The 19,397-nt window shown below is 38.1% G+C and overlaps 1 protein-coding gene across 1 annotated transcript; it reads left to right on the forward strand.

Moving 5' to 3' along the window:
* Window positions 1-2,145: 2,145 nt before the first annotated feature.
* Window positions 2,146-13,797, forward strand: SCML1 (Scm polycomb group protein like 1). Its single transcript, XM_045582441.1, has 7 exons — window positions 2,146-3,493; window positions 5,055-5,171; window positions 5,602-5,673; window positions 8,664-8,768; window positions 9,165-9,687; window positions 10,964-11,109; window positions 12,389-13,797. Exons 1-7 carry the CDS (start codon window positions 3,464-3,466, stop codon window positions 12,521-12,523), a joined length of 1,128 nt encoding a protein of 375 aa, XP_045438397.1. The 5' UTR covers window positions 2,146-3,463; the 3' UTR covers window positions 12,524-13,797.
* Window positions 13,798-19,397: the final 5,600 nt, after the last annotated feature.

The following is a 19,397-nucleotide window of genomic DNA, read 5'->3' on the forward strand; positions in this document are numbered from 1 at the left end:
TTTATTTCTGATAAGTACTCAGACTGTTCCACACTGTTCCTCCTTCCCAAGATGGGCAGCTTCGATAAATATAAGATAATATGCCACTAAATAATGTCATGTAATTCCAATACTAATGAGCACATTCAGGATCCAGTCAACATGGACCTCTTACAGAGAGGGGTCTGAGAGGAATTAACGTTTCAAAGAAAGCATTAAAGAACCAATCAGTAACAGTTGGGAGGAGTCTAAGTGCCACTTTCCCGAGAGCTGCCTCCAAAACCATCCCGTGCGCATGCGCTGCGAGCGAGCAGCCCCGGCACAGCTCCAGAAGCTTCTGATGGGAGGTTCACACCTGTGGTCAGGGCCGGATTTCAATCCCATCAGCCACTGCGCAGTGGGCAGTAAAGGCGTTTTCCAGGGAGGTCTCTCTAGCAATGTCCTGCTCTCCAATGCCTGGCTTTTGCCTTGACCGTTGGTGGATGTCACGTGGTCCTGCATTATCCAATAGACTTCGAGTGGCTCGTAAGGGTCTTCGTCATTTAGCCACGAGGGACGGCCACAGCTGGTCGGTTCCTGTGTCTTCCCTCAAGAGGCTGGTGTTACAGAATTTGTCACCAGGAAAGGTTTATCCAGCGATATTTACTCTCTCCTTGAATTTTCTTGTCTTGGGTGTGGGCTAGAAAGCAGTTGATTTATTTTAATGCCCGAGGAACTCCAGAGAGGGGTCAGGTGTGAAGTGGGAAGATTTGTGTGAGGGAAGAGGAAGAATTTGCGTTTCTGAGAGAACACGTATACACTTTAATTTCAGCAGTGCTAAGATGGAGTGTGTCTGATTAATTCGGACTGCTTCCCACTGGTTCCCATTGCCTTCCTGGCATGTTAGCTTTTGTGATTTGGCCACTTTTTGAATAGTTGGTGCTGACCTTTGAGAGCGAGTTTATCGTCTACGGCCATACCACCCTGAACGCGCCTGATCTCGGAAGCTAAGCAGGGTCGGGCCTGGTTAGTACTTGGATGGGAGAGCGAGTTTATCTTTTTTTTTTTTTTCATTCTTTGTCTTCCTTGGCATATCAAGACATTGTTTTTGAGGCTTTAATGGTAGCTGTGTTTGATAGTGCAGCCTCGCTCTTTTATTGTAAATACATAAATGAGAAAGAAAGCTCTTCTGAGTACTTCGCTTGTTGGGGATCGTTTTCCTCCTTCCCTACCCGGCTCTCCTGGAATTCAGACTAGAGTTTTAAAGTGGTTTAATATTTATAAGTCGTGATTGTTCAGTGTGTTGACACAATTTGTGTGTGTGTTTTAAATCCTCGCCCGAGTATTTTTTTTTTTTTTTTTTTTTTTTAGAAAAAGAAACATTGATGTGAGAGAGACACATCCGCTGGTTGCCTCCTGCACTCACCCCATCCCAGCTGGGGTAGTACATGCCCTTGACTGGGAATCAAAACCGGGACACTCTGTTACGCAGGTCAACCTTTAACCACTGAGTAATGCCTGCCAGGGTGACATAGTTTTGTTTTAAAAAGTTGTTGGAGTGGCCTGGCTGTTGTAAACTTCCCTGTTCTGCTATGTATTCCTTTTTGATTTCCAGTGAAAGGCCACTTTTATCCCTCACCATTGTGAAAAGTTGAAAGCAAGTGAATGCCTTGTCCCTTGGGAGCAGAATCTTCAAATGATTTTTTTTAAAATGCCTTTGAAAGTCTCTAACGTCTAAAAAAAAAGTCCTAAAAACTGGGTGGCTTTTGGTCTTATGTTGTCAAGAATTTAGATTTTTTTTCTATTGTAAAATATGGATGAGCTTCATTTTATAAGTAAACTCATTTTGCAGGATTTTGAATTTAGCGGGTTATATTAACTAATTTTGGAAAAATCTAATCATGGTTGAGCTCTAAGAAAATCTTGTGCAAAGTTTATTTACCTTGTGGGAAGAAGTGAAAGGAAAACAAAGTTTATGCTGTGCCTGCTATGGACCAGACAAAGATGCTGATTGCTTAACTGTGTCATTTGGTCTTCACAGCCTTGTGGAGTAGATATCATTCCAACTTTACAGGTTATGAAATCAAGACACAGAGACTAAATACCTGCCAAAAGCAAAATAGCAAAATTTGCAATTGGCCTTGGGTTTCAGTATTAAAGCCCAGTTATTTTTCATGTGCTCTGGTTGCTATATCTGCAGTGTCCAGATGCAAAGTAAATCAGATTTATATGTTATGACCCTGATTATATGTTGCATGTTGCACATGTGCTTCATGATGAATAGTTGGGAGAATGCTATGAATACCCAAATAATAAAATAATAGTAACCAACAGCGGGTGCCTTTGCTATGCTGGTCATTGTTCCAAGCATTTAATCATAACTCCATGAAGTTGGTACTATTTTCTGGCCTTTACTCAATGTTATGGTTGTGAGATTTGTCCTTGGGCATAGCAATAGTTAATTTCTTTTTGTTGCTATGTAATCTTTCTTTGTCCAAAACATCACAGTTTAGTTGTTCATAGCTTGTTATTACTCTTATCAGGAAAATTACACATAGTATAAAATAATAAAATTTGGTTGAAGTTACAGCTGAAATTGGATATATTTTATAACTGCACATTTTCCACAGTATTAGCCTACATTTATCTAACTTGAGACTTAATTCTTCCTTCATTCTCTGGTCTGGCTCTGGGTGGATAAATAGAATTAGTGCTCTCATGTATGTCCCCCTTCTAGTGCCATGATGCCAGCCAGGGTTCACATCCTTATTACAATATATAATATGATTGCATTGCACTCCATGCTTTTTCCTATTTGCAGAATTAAATGACTCAGAACCATAACAAAGCCTACGTAATTCTGAAAGCTCTTTAGCTGATGTTTTATATACACTTATTTAGGTTTAATATGAAATTTAACTATGGAAGGAATCATAACCTTATGATTATGAGCTGAAGTGACCTTAGAGATAATCTCAGCCAGTTTTCACCTGTCAGATGAGGAGGTGGTATCTCAGGTGGTCTGCCCAGCCCACACCGTGGCGGAGACCCAAGCTGGAACAGACTCTTGAGTCACATTTGAGCCTGCTGGAGTTCCTTTACAAAAGCAGTAAGGAATCTTAGGAATCATGTTGCCTTGTTTCCAGCATTTATTCTGTAACCTTTAAATTGTGAAGCATTCACTTCACAATTTGGAATTGTGTTTGATCTTGATTCTTATTCCTATGCATGAGCAATATAGTCCTTCAAACTTTAAAGGTTTATTCTAAATCATGAACAAGAAAACCCTAAAAATCAACCAAGACTCCAATTTGAGTTGGCTTGTGAGAACACATCTGTACTAAGTTTATTAACGTAGTATGTAAAGTAACATTTCCATGCATTGTTTTTCAGGAGTAGAAGGCTTTTCAGTCCTAGGTGACCAAGCAGTTTCACAAATAAACCCTCCAGCAAGTTTGAAAATAATTAGGCTCCAGAGAAGTGAAGCTGCTCCTATTGCACAACGATGTCTAGCTGCTCCAGTGAAGTTGATGTGGTTTGTATTTCAATTTTTTTTAAAAAAAATGTGTCATTGTTCTTTTCATTGTGTTCTATTCTTTTCTAAATTGAATTTAATTTCAAGCAGAGATCGTAAGTGTTTAGTTCTTGACAGTGATCTAAAAGCTGCTGTGAACATTCATGTACAAGTTTTTTTGTGAACAGATACTAACATTTCTTTTGGGTAAATGCTCAGGAATTGAATAGCTTGGTCATATAATTGATATAATTATAACTTGATGAGAATCTGCCAAATGGTTTTTTAGAATGTTTGTTGTCTTGTACATCCTGTCACATTGTATGTTTCTTGATCCCAGAAGTTGAATAAAAATATTTTTAAGCTATATACAATTTGGTTTAATAGAAAACACATTAATTACATAAGGGTGTAATAGCTATTACTGCCACCTAAGTGGGAGAGGCAATTTTTTAACATATCAGTCTTAACACTTTTTATCTTTGGAGATAATGTTAACTGCCTACAAAGATTCCATTTTTTTTCTGACATAATTATGTGAAAGCACTTGGAAAAGCATAAGGCACAATACAAGGGTAAGATGCTATATTTTTATAGGTACTAATCTATAGTAATTCCATATTATTTTGGTTATATCTTTTGAAACAGACATGCATAGCTTTAAAGTATGCTTATTTTAAAATTATTCCTATAGTTCATTCTTAGAATTGTTATTAAATGAAATTTAATGGTTATTTAATGGTTATCTATTTATTTAAAACATTCCAAAAACATTTTAAGATGCTTTAGATATTAATTTATCAAGAAAAAGGTGAAGAGATTCAGAAGTACAAATTGGTACTTACTAGTCATAGGAAGTACAGTCAATATTACAATAACTATGTATGGTGTCAGGTGAGTACTATAAATATCAGGGTGAATACTTTGTAAAGTATGTGATTGTCTAATCACTATACTGTATACCTGAAACTAATACAGAGTAATATTAAATATAAACTGTAATTGAAAAAATAATTAAATTTAAAAGTGCTTCTGGAAAGAAAAAAAAACCCTTGCTAAAAATTATGTAGAAATACCTAGAATTGAAGATGTTTTACTAGCAATAATTAACTTATATGCTATCGAATAAAACAAATCGTTTTTAATCAGGAAAATAAGGATTTAATAAAAAGTTTTTGAAAAAGAAATAGGTACTTAAGTGTTTACTATTTTGTCCACAGAGTGGCACTGTTGGATGGTTTAAAAATCAAAAGCCATGTAACTGGGTTCTTTGTGGTTAGAAATATTTGCTGTTATAATAGTTCTTGTGCCAAATTACTAGAAGACTAGTCTTTCTACCCTAAGGTACACAAGAGGCTGAGCTTGATAGAAATAATGTCTTAAGTGTAGTTTGGTTAATGAGAAAACAGTTTTGCAAGTACACATTTTCTTGTAGTCATAATGTTTACTTACAATGGTCAAAGGTCCTCTAATACCACAGATAGGATTTGGGAGTTTCTTGAAAATGAAGTTGAAGCCCTCAATTTTTCTTTCATTTCCATCTTTCATGTTTACTTTTAAATTATTAATAAATCTTCCTTAGGTAAAAACTCCAATAACTACTTGTGATGGTGATGATAATGGCATTCTTTATGCATATCAATCAAAACCTGGATATGGCAATGTAAGTAATAATTGCCATTTGCCAAATATAACACAACCATTTTAAAGACAAATATTTAAATTCTTCACATACTGCAGACAACCTCCAAATCACACTTAAGAAAATACTACTCCTAAATTTGTTGGCCTCCTGTCATTAGACAATGAGCATTTAACTATTTTACTTTCTTCTTTTTCTTATATAGTAGGAAATTGAGAGCAATACTGATTTTCAGTAAAAAAAACTCTAAATGTAGGTCCTTCTGGTATAATAAATTATTTCCTTATTCCTTCTCTTAATTAGTAGTAATCATTTCTATTAGTGTATGTTTTTATTTTATTTCAATTCTGCTTTATATTGACTTCTGAAATTCTAAAAAGTTGGTGAAAAGTAAAAACAATTTAATTAAAGTGTTATTTATCCTTTATATTCAGTTTGACTCTTACAGAATTAAATAATTAATACTTAACATTTAAAATCTTGGCAGCAAAGTGTTCAGTCTAACACATACTATGAAGAGCAACGAAAATCAGTTGCGGATATCCTGAATCGTTGCAAGGTACAAGAGTTCTGTCTGTCAAATGTAGTTTTTTAAAGTATTAAGCTGAAGTTCTCTTTATCTTGTATAAAGTATATAATTAGTTGAAATTTTACTGTATTAATTTGTGACTATCATCCCATTGTTATCATTTTTAACAATTTCCAGTTCAAATAGCATCTGTAGGTGAAAAATTTGAAATACCAATATGTAGATTTTATAGCTTTTTCAAAAAAGCTCTTAACTGGTCAAATGTAGTTATGTCTCTTTCATCTAGATTCTATATTATTAAATATTTAAATTTTCCAACATGCTCTTTCTAAGGAAATGGGCTGATTTGGATGAAGTTTAGAATATGTCTAAATGCATTTCAATTGAAACTAAACGGCAACCTACTTATTTTACAAGAGCAAATCTTATATTGTTTTGAGAGGATTTTGTAAAAATTAGCATGTTGGTAGAGCTTGATAGATATATGTAATTTTCAAGGATTTATGAGCTATATACACTAGAGGTAATATACATTTATAAAAAATAAACGTTTCTTAATATAACAAGTATCTTTAATATAACAAGTATCTTTAACATACTTTGAAAAGTAAAGAATATTCATGAGTGCTATTTTTATTATTAAGAACAGAAGTGGAATGCTTATAGGAGACATAGGTTATGATTTTGAGCAGAGCTATCCCTGGCATTCCTTACATAAGTATCCATGATGACCTAAGTCAGTGGTCGGCAAACTGCTTCTTGCGACCCTTGAGTGTGGGTCTTCCACAAAATACCACGGCCTGGGCGAGTCTATTTTGAAGAAGTGGCATTAGAAGAATTTTAATTTTAAAAAATGTGGCTCTCAAAAGAAATTTCAATCATTGTAACTTACTGTTGTTATTTAGCTCTGTTGACTAATGAGTTTGCCGACCACTGTCCTAGATGGACAGTGCTCTGCCAGGGCCTTCTGAGCAGTTGTGCAAGATATGGTGGGATGTAGCATCCAGGACAAGAAATGCTCAGGTCCCAGTCACAGGCCTGGAATGGGACAAAGGGATTCAGTCTATTTGGCCTAGTGGGCCAGCTCTCCTTTCTTCAACTGCTTCCCTTTCTAGTCTAGACCACATGGTGCAGCACTTCCAGCTTTTCTTTTTGATCCTTGTCCAGCATCCTCTTCAGTAAAACCCCAGCCCTCTCCAGCAGCTCTCTAGTCAGCTCCTTCTTCCATTGTGCCCTACCCCAAGTTCCAGGCACCCCAATATTTGCCTCTTGTTTAATGGAGAAAATGGAGGGCATGGAGCAGAAATCCCTTCCAATTTCTAATTCCTCTCCCCAAAACCAACAAACTTTGCTGGGATCCATTCCTCTTCTGGTGTCTACCTCTGTAAGGCTAACATCTCTGCTGGCTTCCTCTGACCCTCTTTCCCTGTGTTCAGACACCTGCCTTAATGGGCCATCCCTCTCTCTCCTGTGTCTTTAGCCTCTGTGTCTCTCACTCAGCATCTTCTCCCACAGTTTACAAAAGGAGTTCTTGTAGCCTCCCATCCTTCTTTTGCTATCATCCTTCCCTTAATAACCCAGCTCTTTGAACGTCAGTTATGTTCACTATCTAAATGTCTGACTTCCTGTTTTCTCTCTGGGTATTTTTAAATACACTATTCTTTCTGCTCTGTATGCTCTTCCATGGCATCTCTACCAACTTGGGTTAGGTATTGCTCTTCTGTGTACACTTAGCCTCCTGTTCTTACCTGTGCCATAATAATCATAATAGTAATATTAATATGAATAGATGATTGAGCGTCATTGGACTAATCATCAGGTAGCATTATTATGTTAGTATGAACATAATACCATAGAATCTTATTTTTTCAAGAGAACTCAGAGATATTTTTATCCCAATTCTATACATGAGGAAAGTGAAGCACAGAGAAGTGAAGTAACTTCACCAAGGTCACAGAGATAATAAGTGTCAGAACTCTTGTATTTAGATTCAACCTTGTTTCAGAGCCTGCACTGCTTGCCTAGTGCTATAGCTCAATCAATGGGTCTCACCCTTGATTGAAAACAGAGTGATCTGGGGGCTTGTGAAAACACATTGCTGCCCCCACTCTGAGTTATTAGGTGTGGGGTAGGGCAATTTGTAATTCCAGGAAGAGAGTATTGATGCTGCTGGTCCACTGTCCACACTCTGAGAAACTCTTCTCCAGGCTGCTACTCAGTTTCTCTGCTGAAAGCATCTCTCTACTTTTTCTCTCTCCCCAGCTAAAATGGGAGTTCCTTAGGACAGGAGATGTTTGTTTGTTTTTTCTTAATGACCATGTTTCTAGCATCTAGCAAAGTAGTTCTGACAGGTGGTAGGCCCTCAATAAATGTTTATTGGAATGAGTGAATAAGGAAATGGCTCTGGCCTGTTATTTAAGTGTATTTTTTGCCTGAATGAAATTTCTGTGTATTCAAAATTTCTCAGGTTCTGTTTGTGACATACTTGCTTGGCATATAGGGATGTATATTCACAGATCATTAACTGTATGTTGTTAATTGTTGATTGCATAATTTAAAAATGCTTTGAAGGCAAAAGTCACATCTGATATTTTTGGCTCACTGTTCTTTCTAGACTGGAATGCTCACTGCCTATTAGTTCACACCATCATATGGAAAGAGGTTCTTTGACTTTTCAGCAGATTTGACCATTTCTTTCCTAAAATAGTGCCTTCCTTGATGTAAAATTAGTCGATCATAAATGTGACGGGTTATAGGAATTGTGCTACATTTACTTCAGAATTTATGTAAATTCTGAAAATGCCTATATTACATGAAGTAGTTGTGTAGGAGGTTGACAATCCTTATGTTAGCTAGCTGGGAACTATGTCATCAACAACTAGGCATCAATTGGAAAGCAAGACATTTCTGGTGGCTTGTAAACTTTTATTGTAGCAGTCAAAATTTGGCTTAATAGTATTTTCTTGTATGTTAACTTTTAACATAGAACCTACTAATAAATTGTATTATTATTATTATAGATGATCCAAAATTCTGTTCAAACCCTGAATAAGAAGTTTAAAACCATTCATGGAAAGGTTTCAAAAATTTACCGTTTTCGTACAAAATTAATCTGGCAAAATCGCGTAAGTGTCATAAATATTTTCATAAACCTATGGTTGCTGAAATTGCCTGTCAGTTAGAAGTGAGAGAGGACTAATAAGTCTGTGAGATTGTGAGGCTGATCCATACTTGTAGCAACAGTTGGGAGGAGACTGAACTTCTAGGAAGAATGCTGAAGTTTAGGTTTAAGAAATGTATAAACAATGGGTATTTTTATGTTTGTAACCAGAATGTACAAACTGCAATTAAAAGGTGGGGTTGAAGAGGAATAAAACTCATATAATCAAATAGAACATTACTTTTTAATAATAGAATGCAATGTTGCATTGGTTAATAAATATTGATGTCTTTACTACTTATTTTATTTACTTTTTGCTCACTCACAATTGGTTTATTATGCTGGGTTTGTGTCATTTCAGAAGCCACTTGGATATGCATACAAACATTACAGTTACCTGCTTTCTAGAAAGGTTAAACTGCAGAAAAAGAAGACGGAGATGGAGATGGAGATGTCTCTTCCAGCTTCATGCCATTGTGGACAAAGTTATAGCCCAACTATACCAGTAAAAAGGCCCAGACATGATTCCCAGAGCAGCATTGTAGGAAATTATTACGCATCACAGGATTCCATTATCCATGATAATGAGGATCATGATATGCGCCTTAGCCAGAGTCCAACATTCCCTCCCTATACACAGGAAGATTCATCACATTACATTTCCGATGAGCAAATGGAGCGCTCCCCTTTCATAGCCTCCTTTGACAATCAGGGTCCTCACAGTGCCATGAATATCTTATCAGGTGCAAAAAATTCCACATCAGTACATGCAGCTATGCTGGAGCAATGTAAATCCAGTGTGGCATACAGCCCTGAGATGATGACTTACTCAAGTTTGCTGGAAAAGGATAGCCTGAGCCGTAACTTCCCTTCCTGCGTCGCCCGTGAGTGTGAAAAAAACACATATTACAAGTAACACTATTTAACCTATATTCCTCAACATACTTGGTGCAAGCTAGTGGAAGCTGTTCATTTCCTATTTGAGGGTTGGTTTAGATGGCTAACACTTATTAAGTGTCTTATGTCTCATCAACAACCGCTAATCAACTGACATGCCTCTTCACTAATACTCATAATGATTCCATTGTGAGTATTTTTATCTTTTGCTTTTCTTTACCTTTTTCCAGGGTAAATACTTAGAATGCTCTTGAAATGGCCAGAGCCAGGATGATAGGAAAGAAAAGATACATCTTTGGCTAATTCACACACAAGGAAGATAAAAATTGTATTGATGATTTTTGGTTAGAGAAACAAATCTTCCTAGAGAATTACAAACCCCACTTCTGTTATCACACACTATAGAGATATGAGTGCTCTGGTTGAGAAAATGAATATATGTAGACACAGAGAAATGTCATCATGACTTAGTGAACATGACTTAGCTAAAACATAGTGAGGTATGAGCACTGCAGTTGTTTCATGTCTTTGTTATTTTTCAGCATATAAACCTTAAATCAAAATAGCTATTGCAGTGTAGTTAAACTCAAAAGAAGTACCCAAGATAGTGTTGAAGTTACTTCTGACCTAGCTAAGAATAAAATCATCTTGCTTTCTTCAAAATTCAGATAAGTAAGCCTTGAGAGAAAGGAATTTAAAGAGTAAAATGATGCTTAAAATATCTATAGTGAATATATAGGAGGGATTCAGTAAAGAACTAATTTGGTTCTCAAAGATAATGGGATTTTTGAAATTCATTTATTAAAGTGAATAAATTTAAGAAATTATAAAGCTTAATTTGGGGATTCCCGTTGTATTTAGCTAGTAAAATAAACTTAATCTAGACAGAGCAATAAGAGATAAATTCATTGAAATGCTTAGAGAATAATAGGTTAGCTTAAATTAACTTATTTAACCCAGTAACAGATCTTTTGCTATAGTTGCCTGTGGCCATAGAGATCTCAGATTGCTCAGTCTGTTTTATGAGCTTTGAAGCTTTACAGTAACTTTGGAAGCTGCTGCTGTTATTCATGGGCAGTCAGATGGGGTGCTCATCCTCACATCATCTTTAAGCTTTCACTGGATTTTGAACTTGGAGTCTTGAGTCCTTGCCGAGGTACCTAACAGATGGTTCCAGGAGTAAGGCCATTACCCCCTACCTAACATATCTTCTTTCAGAATAATGATCAACTCAAGATGATTTGTCTTTTTCCCCCATTGAAGATGCATCAGATGGAGCTGTCACGTGTCCGCTAAGTCAAAGCTTCCCTCATGATCCTTCAACTTGGACAGTAGATGAAGTGGTCCTGTATCTAGAGCATACAGATCCTGAGGCATTCATCCCCATTGCCGACACCTTCAAGAAACACGTAATGTATCTTTTGATCCAGTTTTCCTGCCTCTGAATGACCTCAGTGCAGGCTCTTCAATTTGATACTAATTAGTGTGGATGGTAAGGGAACTGCATGTGTGAGAAAAGTTACTGAGCTCAAAGTTAGATCCTTAAGTGGTAGAAGCTGGATCTGTATTTTAAATGGATAACTGAGTACCTAAAATATTACAAGTTTTTAAGTTCTCAAGATGATTCAGCATAGTCACTCTCAGGTATCTTCTCCTTTGTAATGATAGCTACTACACCACACAAGAGTGTCCTCCTTGTTATGATGCACATTTACAGTTTGCATTGATCCTGCCATACTCATATTCCCAGCTTTTCTTAAAAAGTTAATGATCATCTGAAATTTATTTCTGCCCTTCATAGCTTTTATTCTTTTTGTCATAGCTTAGCTATGCAGTATTTTATTCAACATACAGTATTTAAAATTAGGTAGTTTGACACTTAGGACATTTTTAGTATATTGGGTTAAATATAATTATTCTTAAAATTTGAAGTAAATTTGTAAGGGATCAAATGATGCTTCAGCTATACAAATTATATCTTTAATAGGTTTCATAAAGCAGCTGATTGTTCAGAGAATATACAACTGCAATGAGCTGCCCTCTAATTGATATTACTATTCTTCTATATAAAGAAACCAAAGGCCTGGTGCATAAAAATTTATGCATTGGAGGGAAAGGGGTCACTCAGCCTGGCCTTCCCCCTCTCACAGTCCAGGAGCCCTCAGGGGTGGGAGGCGACCCAGCGATCAGGGAAAGGTGATGCCCCCATCATGCCTCTGCTGCTGCCACTGCCAGCAGCACAAGCCTCAGCCGGGCTTGGTTACCTGAGCCTTGGGTGGCCTTGGGTGGCTGAGCAGCTGCCATCTGAGGCTTTCCTATACCTCAGGCCTGCCCTGGGAAGCTGGGAAGCTGGCATCCAAGGCTTGCCTACACCTTGGGTGTTGGCTGGGCAGCTGACATCTGAGGCTTGCCTGTGCCTCAGGCTGGCCCTTAGGGGGCTGAGGGGCTGAGGGCAGATCTGGCTGCACCCTGCCTCTGCCGCCCCCCTGCCCCCCGGTGGGTCTGAAAGGACTGGGGGACGCTGGTGGGGCTGAGGGAACTGGGCGCTGCCATCTTGTGGCTATGGGTGCCATCATCTTTGTGACTGTGTGATGGTCAATTTGCATATTCCCTCTTTATTAGATAGGATGACTTTCCTGATAAGGTATGAAATCATTATTAGTTATTCTGATTTCCTTTTTTCTGTAGGGCATTGACGGGATAGCTCTGCTACTGCTCCAGAGTGAAGTTATGATAAAGTTTATGGGAATTAAGCTAGGAACAGCTCTGAAGTTGTGCCACTATGTCGAAAAGCTTAAAGCAGAAAGAAGCATTAAAGTCTGAAAAAATATATATTAGATTTAATTCTGGAAGACCAATACCATATTGATGTAAAATCATTCCATTGCCCTTAGATATTTTTGTGTTATAGAAGGTTCCTCTAAAATTTTGTTACATACAGAATTACAGAACTATATTGCAATTCATTCTATTTCTTTAGAAACCATTTAACACATTACTATTAGTGTATTCAAATTAGTAGTTGGCTCTTTCTATCTTTTTATTGTTATTGTATAGTTAAAAATATTCTTCATCTGAGAAACACCTTTGATTTCAGTTAATGTTTCTATATAGAGCCAAAACAGCTAAATCCCAAAGGGGAAGTATCAGGGATTGACAAGTTCTCTAATAAAATCTATGAGAAGTTCTCCTTAGAAGATAATTCAAAGATGCATCTGTAGATATCATCTTTTTCTCAAATATTTTGTGTCTGTTATAGCAGTATTCTGTTCATGTTCTATATGAAATGTAATAGCCATATAAATTATTTCCCTTTTGTTATTATTTCTCTGTATATTGTATTTGATCAGATTTAAACAAAAAAAAGTACTCTTACAGGATTTCATAAAGTGTTCTTACCATTTTTTTGGATAAATTATAAGATAAAATGACTGTTTTATGCAATAGTTCTTATAATACAAGGTAGTTTGGGTGAAGTATTGTTTTATTCTTCTCCATTAAATTTAATTGTTATTTTAGAACTTTAAAATATTTTGCCTAATCTTAGATATTTAGCCATTTATAACTCACATTTCTCTCTGAAGTTGAATTAAAAAATGCATATTCATATGGATACTGTTTGATATTTGTATTTTTTCTATATATGAAGTGTGCACACAAGTGAATCTTTTTGAATTTAAAATGGCATTTTCCACTTCTATATATATTGAGATGTTTTTATTCTATAATGAATATGCACTTCATTTGCCATCACAAGTACCTCTCAGCTTTAGTTTTCCGTCCTGTGTAGTATATCTAGTTCATTTGCTTTCTTAGCCATTTATACTATTAAACTTTGTAAGGTACATTGGATTTGTCATTTTGGACTTTATTTTACAAATTAGAACTTTCAAGTAAGACATGCTATTATGTTATTATTATTATTATTATTATTATTTTGTTATTTATTACATTTTTATATTGTATTACATTTGTTGTAATATAAGCTGTAAGAATTGGTGCTAACTGTATTAGTCATTTGCTGTAAGTGCAATAAACGTTTGCCAGGGTCCAGCATGTACATTGCCTTTAGAGAAAACCAAGTGTCCGTTATATTTGTAAACAAAAGCAATGATTTATTGGGCATATGCGATCTAAAGAGTGGTTTCATCTATGTTATTTCTTTTGTGTTATAAGATAAAAGTTAATTTAAACTTGTTCTTCTCTGAAATTGTTTGAGTGAAGATGCTGTGTCCGGTGAACAGTTCTCAGGTGTTTATACAAATAGTTTTACAGTTCTCACTTTTATTATTTTTTATTTAACATTTTTATTAGAAAACTTCTCACTTTTAAAATATAATAAAGTTAAATAGCTGCAAAACTGGTGTCAGAGCCTTAGTTTTGATTTGCTTTCAGCTCATTATATTTATGTATGAATTTGGTATATTGAAAAAGAAGCACTCTAGTAAGTTTGTGGATTCATATGTCCAAATACTTGAGTTTAACACTTGACCTCATTCTATGGGTGAACATATTCATAGGGGCAAGGGGCTGGTCTCTTGCAGGGGCTTTAAATGAGAGCAGGGAAACAGAAGTTAAATCAGTGAGCTTTATCTATGTTCAAAGCTTTACTTGCAATGAATATTATTGATGAAGCCAGCATGCTAGAAAATGCCAGTGCCCCCGGATATTGCCTCACCTGAGTTCATCTATCTGTCTGATGATTCTGGCTGCTCCTTTACCAGTGGCAGACAGAAGCTGCACTGACTCTCTGCCTTCAGCTCTCCCAGCTTACATGCTCGGAAGGCCTTAGGCTCACAGTTGTGATTTTTTTCGTCACCAGTATCTTGACTCAGCCCAACCACCCCAAGAGCTGCTGCTAGGTGCCTGGGAACCCAGAAACTTTGATCATTGCTTCTCTGCAGCCTGTTCTATAATTCCTGGAGGCCACGTGGTCAAAATAGGCTCCAGGGGTGGTGCTCCAGAGACTGGAATAGGGCAGGCACTTGGTGTCTGAGACTTGGGTGATTCAGAACCACTTGTTCTTCATGTCTGGTTTGTAAATTATTAGTGCCGAGAAGAGCATGCTATGTTAGCCTCCTGTGAACTTGCCAGGCTTTTAAAATAATATTTCCTCTAGTTTTGCCTTGCAGTCCATCTTGGAAACTCTGTAGCCAATAGAATTGAGCAGCGTGAGCTCTGAAGCCCTCTGGGCACATCGAGCATTTGCTTTCATCTGTGTGATTTCTGATGGTTGGAGTATCTCATAGGACATATTTCAGAGAAGGATTTCCCAGACTTTTAACTCTGGCCACCTCTGTAAGCATGAAAAAGCCATGGACTTCTATAATATTAGAAATTAAAAATTCAACATCACAACTGGAAAGAATGTAATTGGGAGGAAAAGCACTGCTTTTTCAAGCAGCAGAAAAGATTGTACTCACACTTAGCTGAGGAAATGAAGTGCGTTCACATTTGGGGGGGGCTGTTTCTGCTGTGTGATGCTGGGACTTGCTGTATCCCTAAGTCCTCTGAGGCTGATCAGGGAATGGCGGGCTCTATGGGAGGGAAACAATTAGTGGTGGACAGTATTCTTCCACTCCCTCCTGATGCCCTCTTGTCCTGCAGCATGATGGAACTGAACCTTGAAAGCATCTCTCCCCAGTGAGTGAAGACTCAGTTCAAGCTTGCCCATACTCCTCAAACACAAGAGGTGCCTCCTGAGCCACCCTGGTCACTTTCTCTCTTTTTAGAGCATCTCCTGGGCGCTAGAGCATCAGAGTCTTTCCTCTTGCAAAGAGGTCTGAGATAGAAAGATGTAGCCAAGAGATCTGGACTTAGACACATGTACCTCATAGGCCAGTTTCTGTAGTCTGACTGGTCCCATTGCATTAGGTCTCAGGGTTGAGGATTACACATTCTCTTAGCAGTGTGAGAAATCAGGGAGATTTGGCTAAGGAAGCCGCTGGATAGGACCAGAGATGAAGGTGTGTGCTTTTTTATTCCTGCTTTTCCCTCCCCTGAGTCCCTGTTGCTCCCCTTTCCACTTCCTGTTTACAGCTCAACCCATTATACTGAGAATCAGGAAGTCAGCTGTGTGGCTTGATATTAAGGAAGAGTTTCAGTCTTCAGATAAATGTCAGCATAGATTCTGGAGTTACTAGGAGTTCACTAGTTGTGAAGACTTGGTCCCTGCCAACTTTCTGTGGAAGATGACTGCCATCAGTATGGAGTGGAGGGAGAGAGATAGACAGGCAGACAGAGAAAGAGAGAGAGAGAAACACTGATATGAGAAAGATACATCGAATGGTTGCTTCCTACATATTCCCTGATCAGGGACAAAAATCTGCAACTGAAGTATGTGCTCTTGACTGGAAATGGAACCAAGACCCTTTAGTATAAGGGCTGACACTCTAAGCACTGATCAAAATGGCCAGGAAATGTCATTACTTTTTCCTTATTATTGGTCTTGGTCCCCATTTCATTCACTTTCTCCCTGGAGAAGTGGGGTAGTTTTCTTTCTTTTTTAAAATAAAACTTTATTGTTCAGATTATTATAGGTGTTCCTCTTTTTTCCCCCCATAGCTCTCCTCAACCTGATTTCCCACCCCACCCCATGCCCTTACCCCCTGCCACTGTCTTCATCCATAGGTATAAGATTTTTGTACAATCTCTTCCCACACCCCTCACACCCCCTGCCCCATGAGAATTGTCAGTCTACTCCCTTTCTATATCCCTGATTCTATTATATTCACCAGTCCATTCTGTTCTTCAGACTTTTTATTCACTTCATTTTTAGATTCACTTGTTGGTAGGTATTTGATGTCTTTTTGTGTTCATAATTTTTATCTATACTTTTTCTTCTTCTTCCTGTTCTTAAAGAATACCCTTCAGCATTTCATGTAATCCTGGTTTGGTGGTGGTGAACTCCTTTAGCTTTTTCTTGTCTGTAAAGCTCTTTATCTTACCTTCAATTCTGAATGATTGCTTTGCTGGGTAGAGTAATCTTGATTGTAGGTTCTTGCTGTTCATCACTTTGAATATTTCTTGCCACTCCCTTCTGGCCTGCATAGTTTCTGTTGAGAAATCAACTGACAGTTGTATGGTTACTTCTTTGTAGGTAACTAACTGTTTTTCCCTTGCTGTTTTCAAGATTCTCTCTTTGTCTTTTGCCCTTGGTATTTTAATTATGATGTGTCTTTGGTGTGGTCCTCTTTGGATTCCTCTTGTTTGGGGTTCTGTGCACTTCCTGAACTTGTAAGTCTATTTCTTTCACCAGGTAGGGAAAGTTTTCTGTCATTATTTCTTCTAATAGGTTTTCAATATTTTGCTCTCTCTCTTCTTCTGGCACCCAAAAATTCAGATGTTGGTACACTTGAATTTGTCCCAGAGGCTCCTTACACTATCTTCATATTTTTGGATTCTTTTTTCTTTTTGTTTTTCTTGTTGGGTGTTTTTTGTTTCCTCATATTTCAGATCTTTGTTTTGATTCTTGGGGAATGTTGATCTATAGTTGAGTTTCTGTGTATTCTTTATTTCAGACAGTGTATGCTTAATTTCTAACTGATCTTTTCCCATTTTTTTGGCATTCTCATTAAGGTCCTTGAAGGTCTCTTCAAGTTTCTCACTGGTTTTTAGAAGATTCTTGAGTAACCTTATAAATGTGGTTTTGAACTCTGTGTCGTCCAGTCGTTTGCTTTCCTCCATTTCTTTCGTTCATGACATGTTTCTCTGTCTCCGCATTTTGGTTGCTTCCCTATGTTGATGGAGTGGCTATGTGTGGTAGGTGATCTATAGGGGCCAGTAGCTCAGCCTCCCCAATCATTTGAGGTAGACGCTCTTGGTACACCCCATTGTGGGTTGAGTGCAAAGTCTTGGTGTAGTTAAGCCTTGATTGTTATTGGTACACTGGGAGGAATTGACTTCCAGGCCAATTGATTATGAGGACCTGCTGTGTCTATAATGGGGAAAATGCTGTGCTGGAGACACCCTTATGGTGCAGGCCTTGTTTCAGTGAGGCTTTGGTGCTCACTGAGTCCGCCTATGGAATGTGTCACTTATGGATGTGAGAAGTTGAAATCTGGTGTCTCACACTGACCAATAGGTACACTGGCTTCTGGATTTCCAAATGGGGTGCAGGTAAGCTACTGTCTTAGGCCACCTTGCAGCAAGAACCATAGTCCTCTCCTCCCTGCTTGGGGTTGGAGGCTTTGGAGCTATCTGAACCAGGTTGCAAGTTTGCTAGGTTAAGCTGCAATAGGGAAGTCCATTCATATGCAAAAGCTGCTGCTTGGAGCTTGGGTGGGCTTGTTGGTTGTGCAGGACAGGGTCTCAGGGTGACACCAGGCTAGGGCATGGCAAATAGCAATGGCTGCCAGCCAGCCTTCCCCGCACTTCCGACCGTGTCCCCGTGTCCTGTGCCCCAGCACTGCAAGCAATTATTCCTGCATGCAGCTCTGCAAGCAAGCCACCCTCACTTTCTCACCCAATAGCAGATAATCCAGCTTTTCCCCATAGGAGTTTGGGTCTCGCTTATCTCCCCAGAAACTGGATTTCAGAGAAATCGGGAGCTTTTCTCTCTTTGGGTTGAAGAAAGCAATCCCAGCCCAGATTGCATGCACCTTCATACCTCAGCTTTTCATCACTTGTGCCCTGAATGCTTTTTTGTCTTTCCTTCTAGTTGTAGAACTTCCACTCAGCCAGCTTTCCCCATGGTTCTGGGTGATAGACGTTTTGTCTTTTAGTTGTGGTTTTGAAATTGTTGTGGAAGGCAGCAGTTTAGGTGTTTACCTACACCACCATTTGGATCTCCTCCCAAATCAGAACTCTAATATGGAGAAACTTTAACTTCAAACTGAACTCCAACATTAACACATTATATGATCTTTGAACAGGTGCTTGACCACTTTGATTCTCCTTTTCCTCACTGCCTGTGGATGCTCGGCAGTGTAGTTGTCCTGGCAGCAGCCACTACCTGCACCAAGACCTAAACTCAGTGCCACAGAAATGGTGGTGGTTGAGGCGGATTTGGGAGTTTTCTAATCAGTGATTTTTGGGAGGAATAACTGGCTATTATTCTATCAGCTCTGTCACTTTCCTCTTGGGAGAAAGACTTCTAGGAGAGTGGTATTTCTAGGTAGATGAGTCCAATTAACCCTGGAATCTACCTGCAGACTCATTGGCCTGTCACAGTGAGCTATGTCTTCCAATTTAGCTCTAGTAAGAGGAAGATGTTATTGCAATCTCTGCCTTAATTCTTTCATTTCTCAACATTTCTCAACATTTTATTTCTCAACAGGGGAAAGAGGGGTGATATTTACTGGAATCCCTTTGAACATCTCAATATCTCAACGTGGAACATAAAGTAGGTATCAAATCTCTCTCCATGCCCCTCTCTCTCTCTCTCTCTCTCTCTCTCTCTCTCTCTCTCTCTCTCTCTCTCTCTCTTTCTCTCTCTCTCTCCACACACACACACACACACACACACACACACACACACACACTACACCCTGACACACAGTTATCAGGTTATGTTGCTTCCTTCTCCATCACACAGCTGATTTTACCAATACCTTTTGACATCTCTTGCTACCTCATTTTATAAACATTAGTTACCTGTGCTCATGGTCAATAATTTCTATCTTCCCCAAGATATTATATACAATGAATCTAAAATAAATTTTATGTTGACTAAATACATATTCAAAATTGTGGTCCT

The sequence above is a fragment of the Pipistrellus kuhlii genome, unplaced genomic scaffold, assembly GCF_014108245.1.
Source record: "Pipistrellus kuhlii isolate mPipKuh1 unplaced genomic scaffold, mPipKuh1.p scaffold_m20_p_16, whole genome shotgun sequence".
In the NCBI taxonomy this organism is placed as follows: domain Eukaryota; kingdom Metazoa; phylum Chordata; class Mammalia; order Chiroptera; family Vespertilionidae; genus Pipistrellus; species Pipistrellus kuhlii.

Coding starts and splice junctions, on each gene's coding strand:
- SCML1 (XM_045582441.1), top strand. CDS start 3,464: ATGTCTAGCTGCTCCAGTGAAGTTGATGTG. Junction 5,674..8,663: donor ATATCCTGAATCGTTGCAAG/GTACAAGAGTTC, acceptor TTATTATTATAG/ATGATCCAAAATTCTGTTCA. Junction 8,769..9,164: donor AATTAATCTGGCAAAATCGC/GTAAGTGTCATA, acceptor GTGTCATTTCAG/AAGCCACTTGGATATGCATA.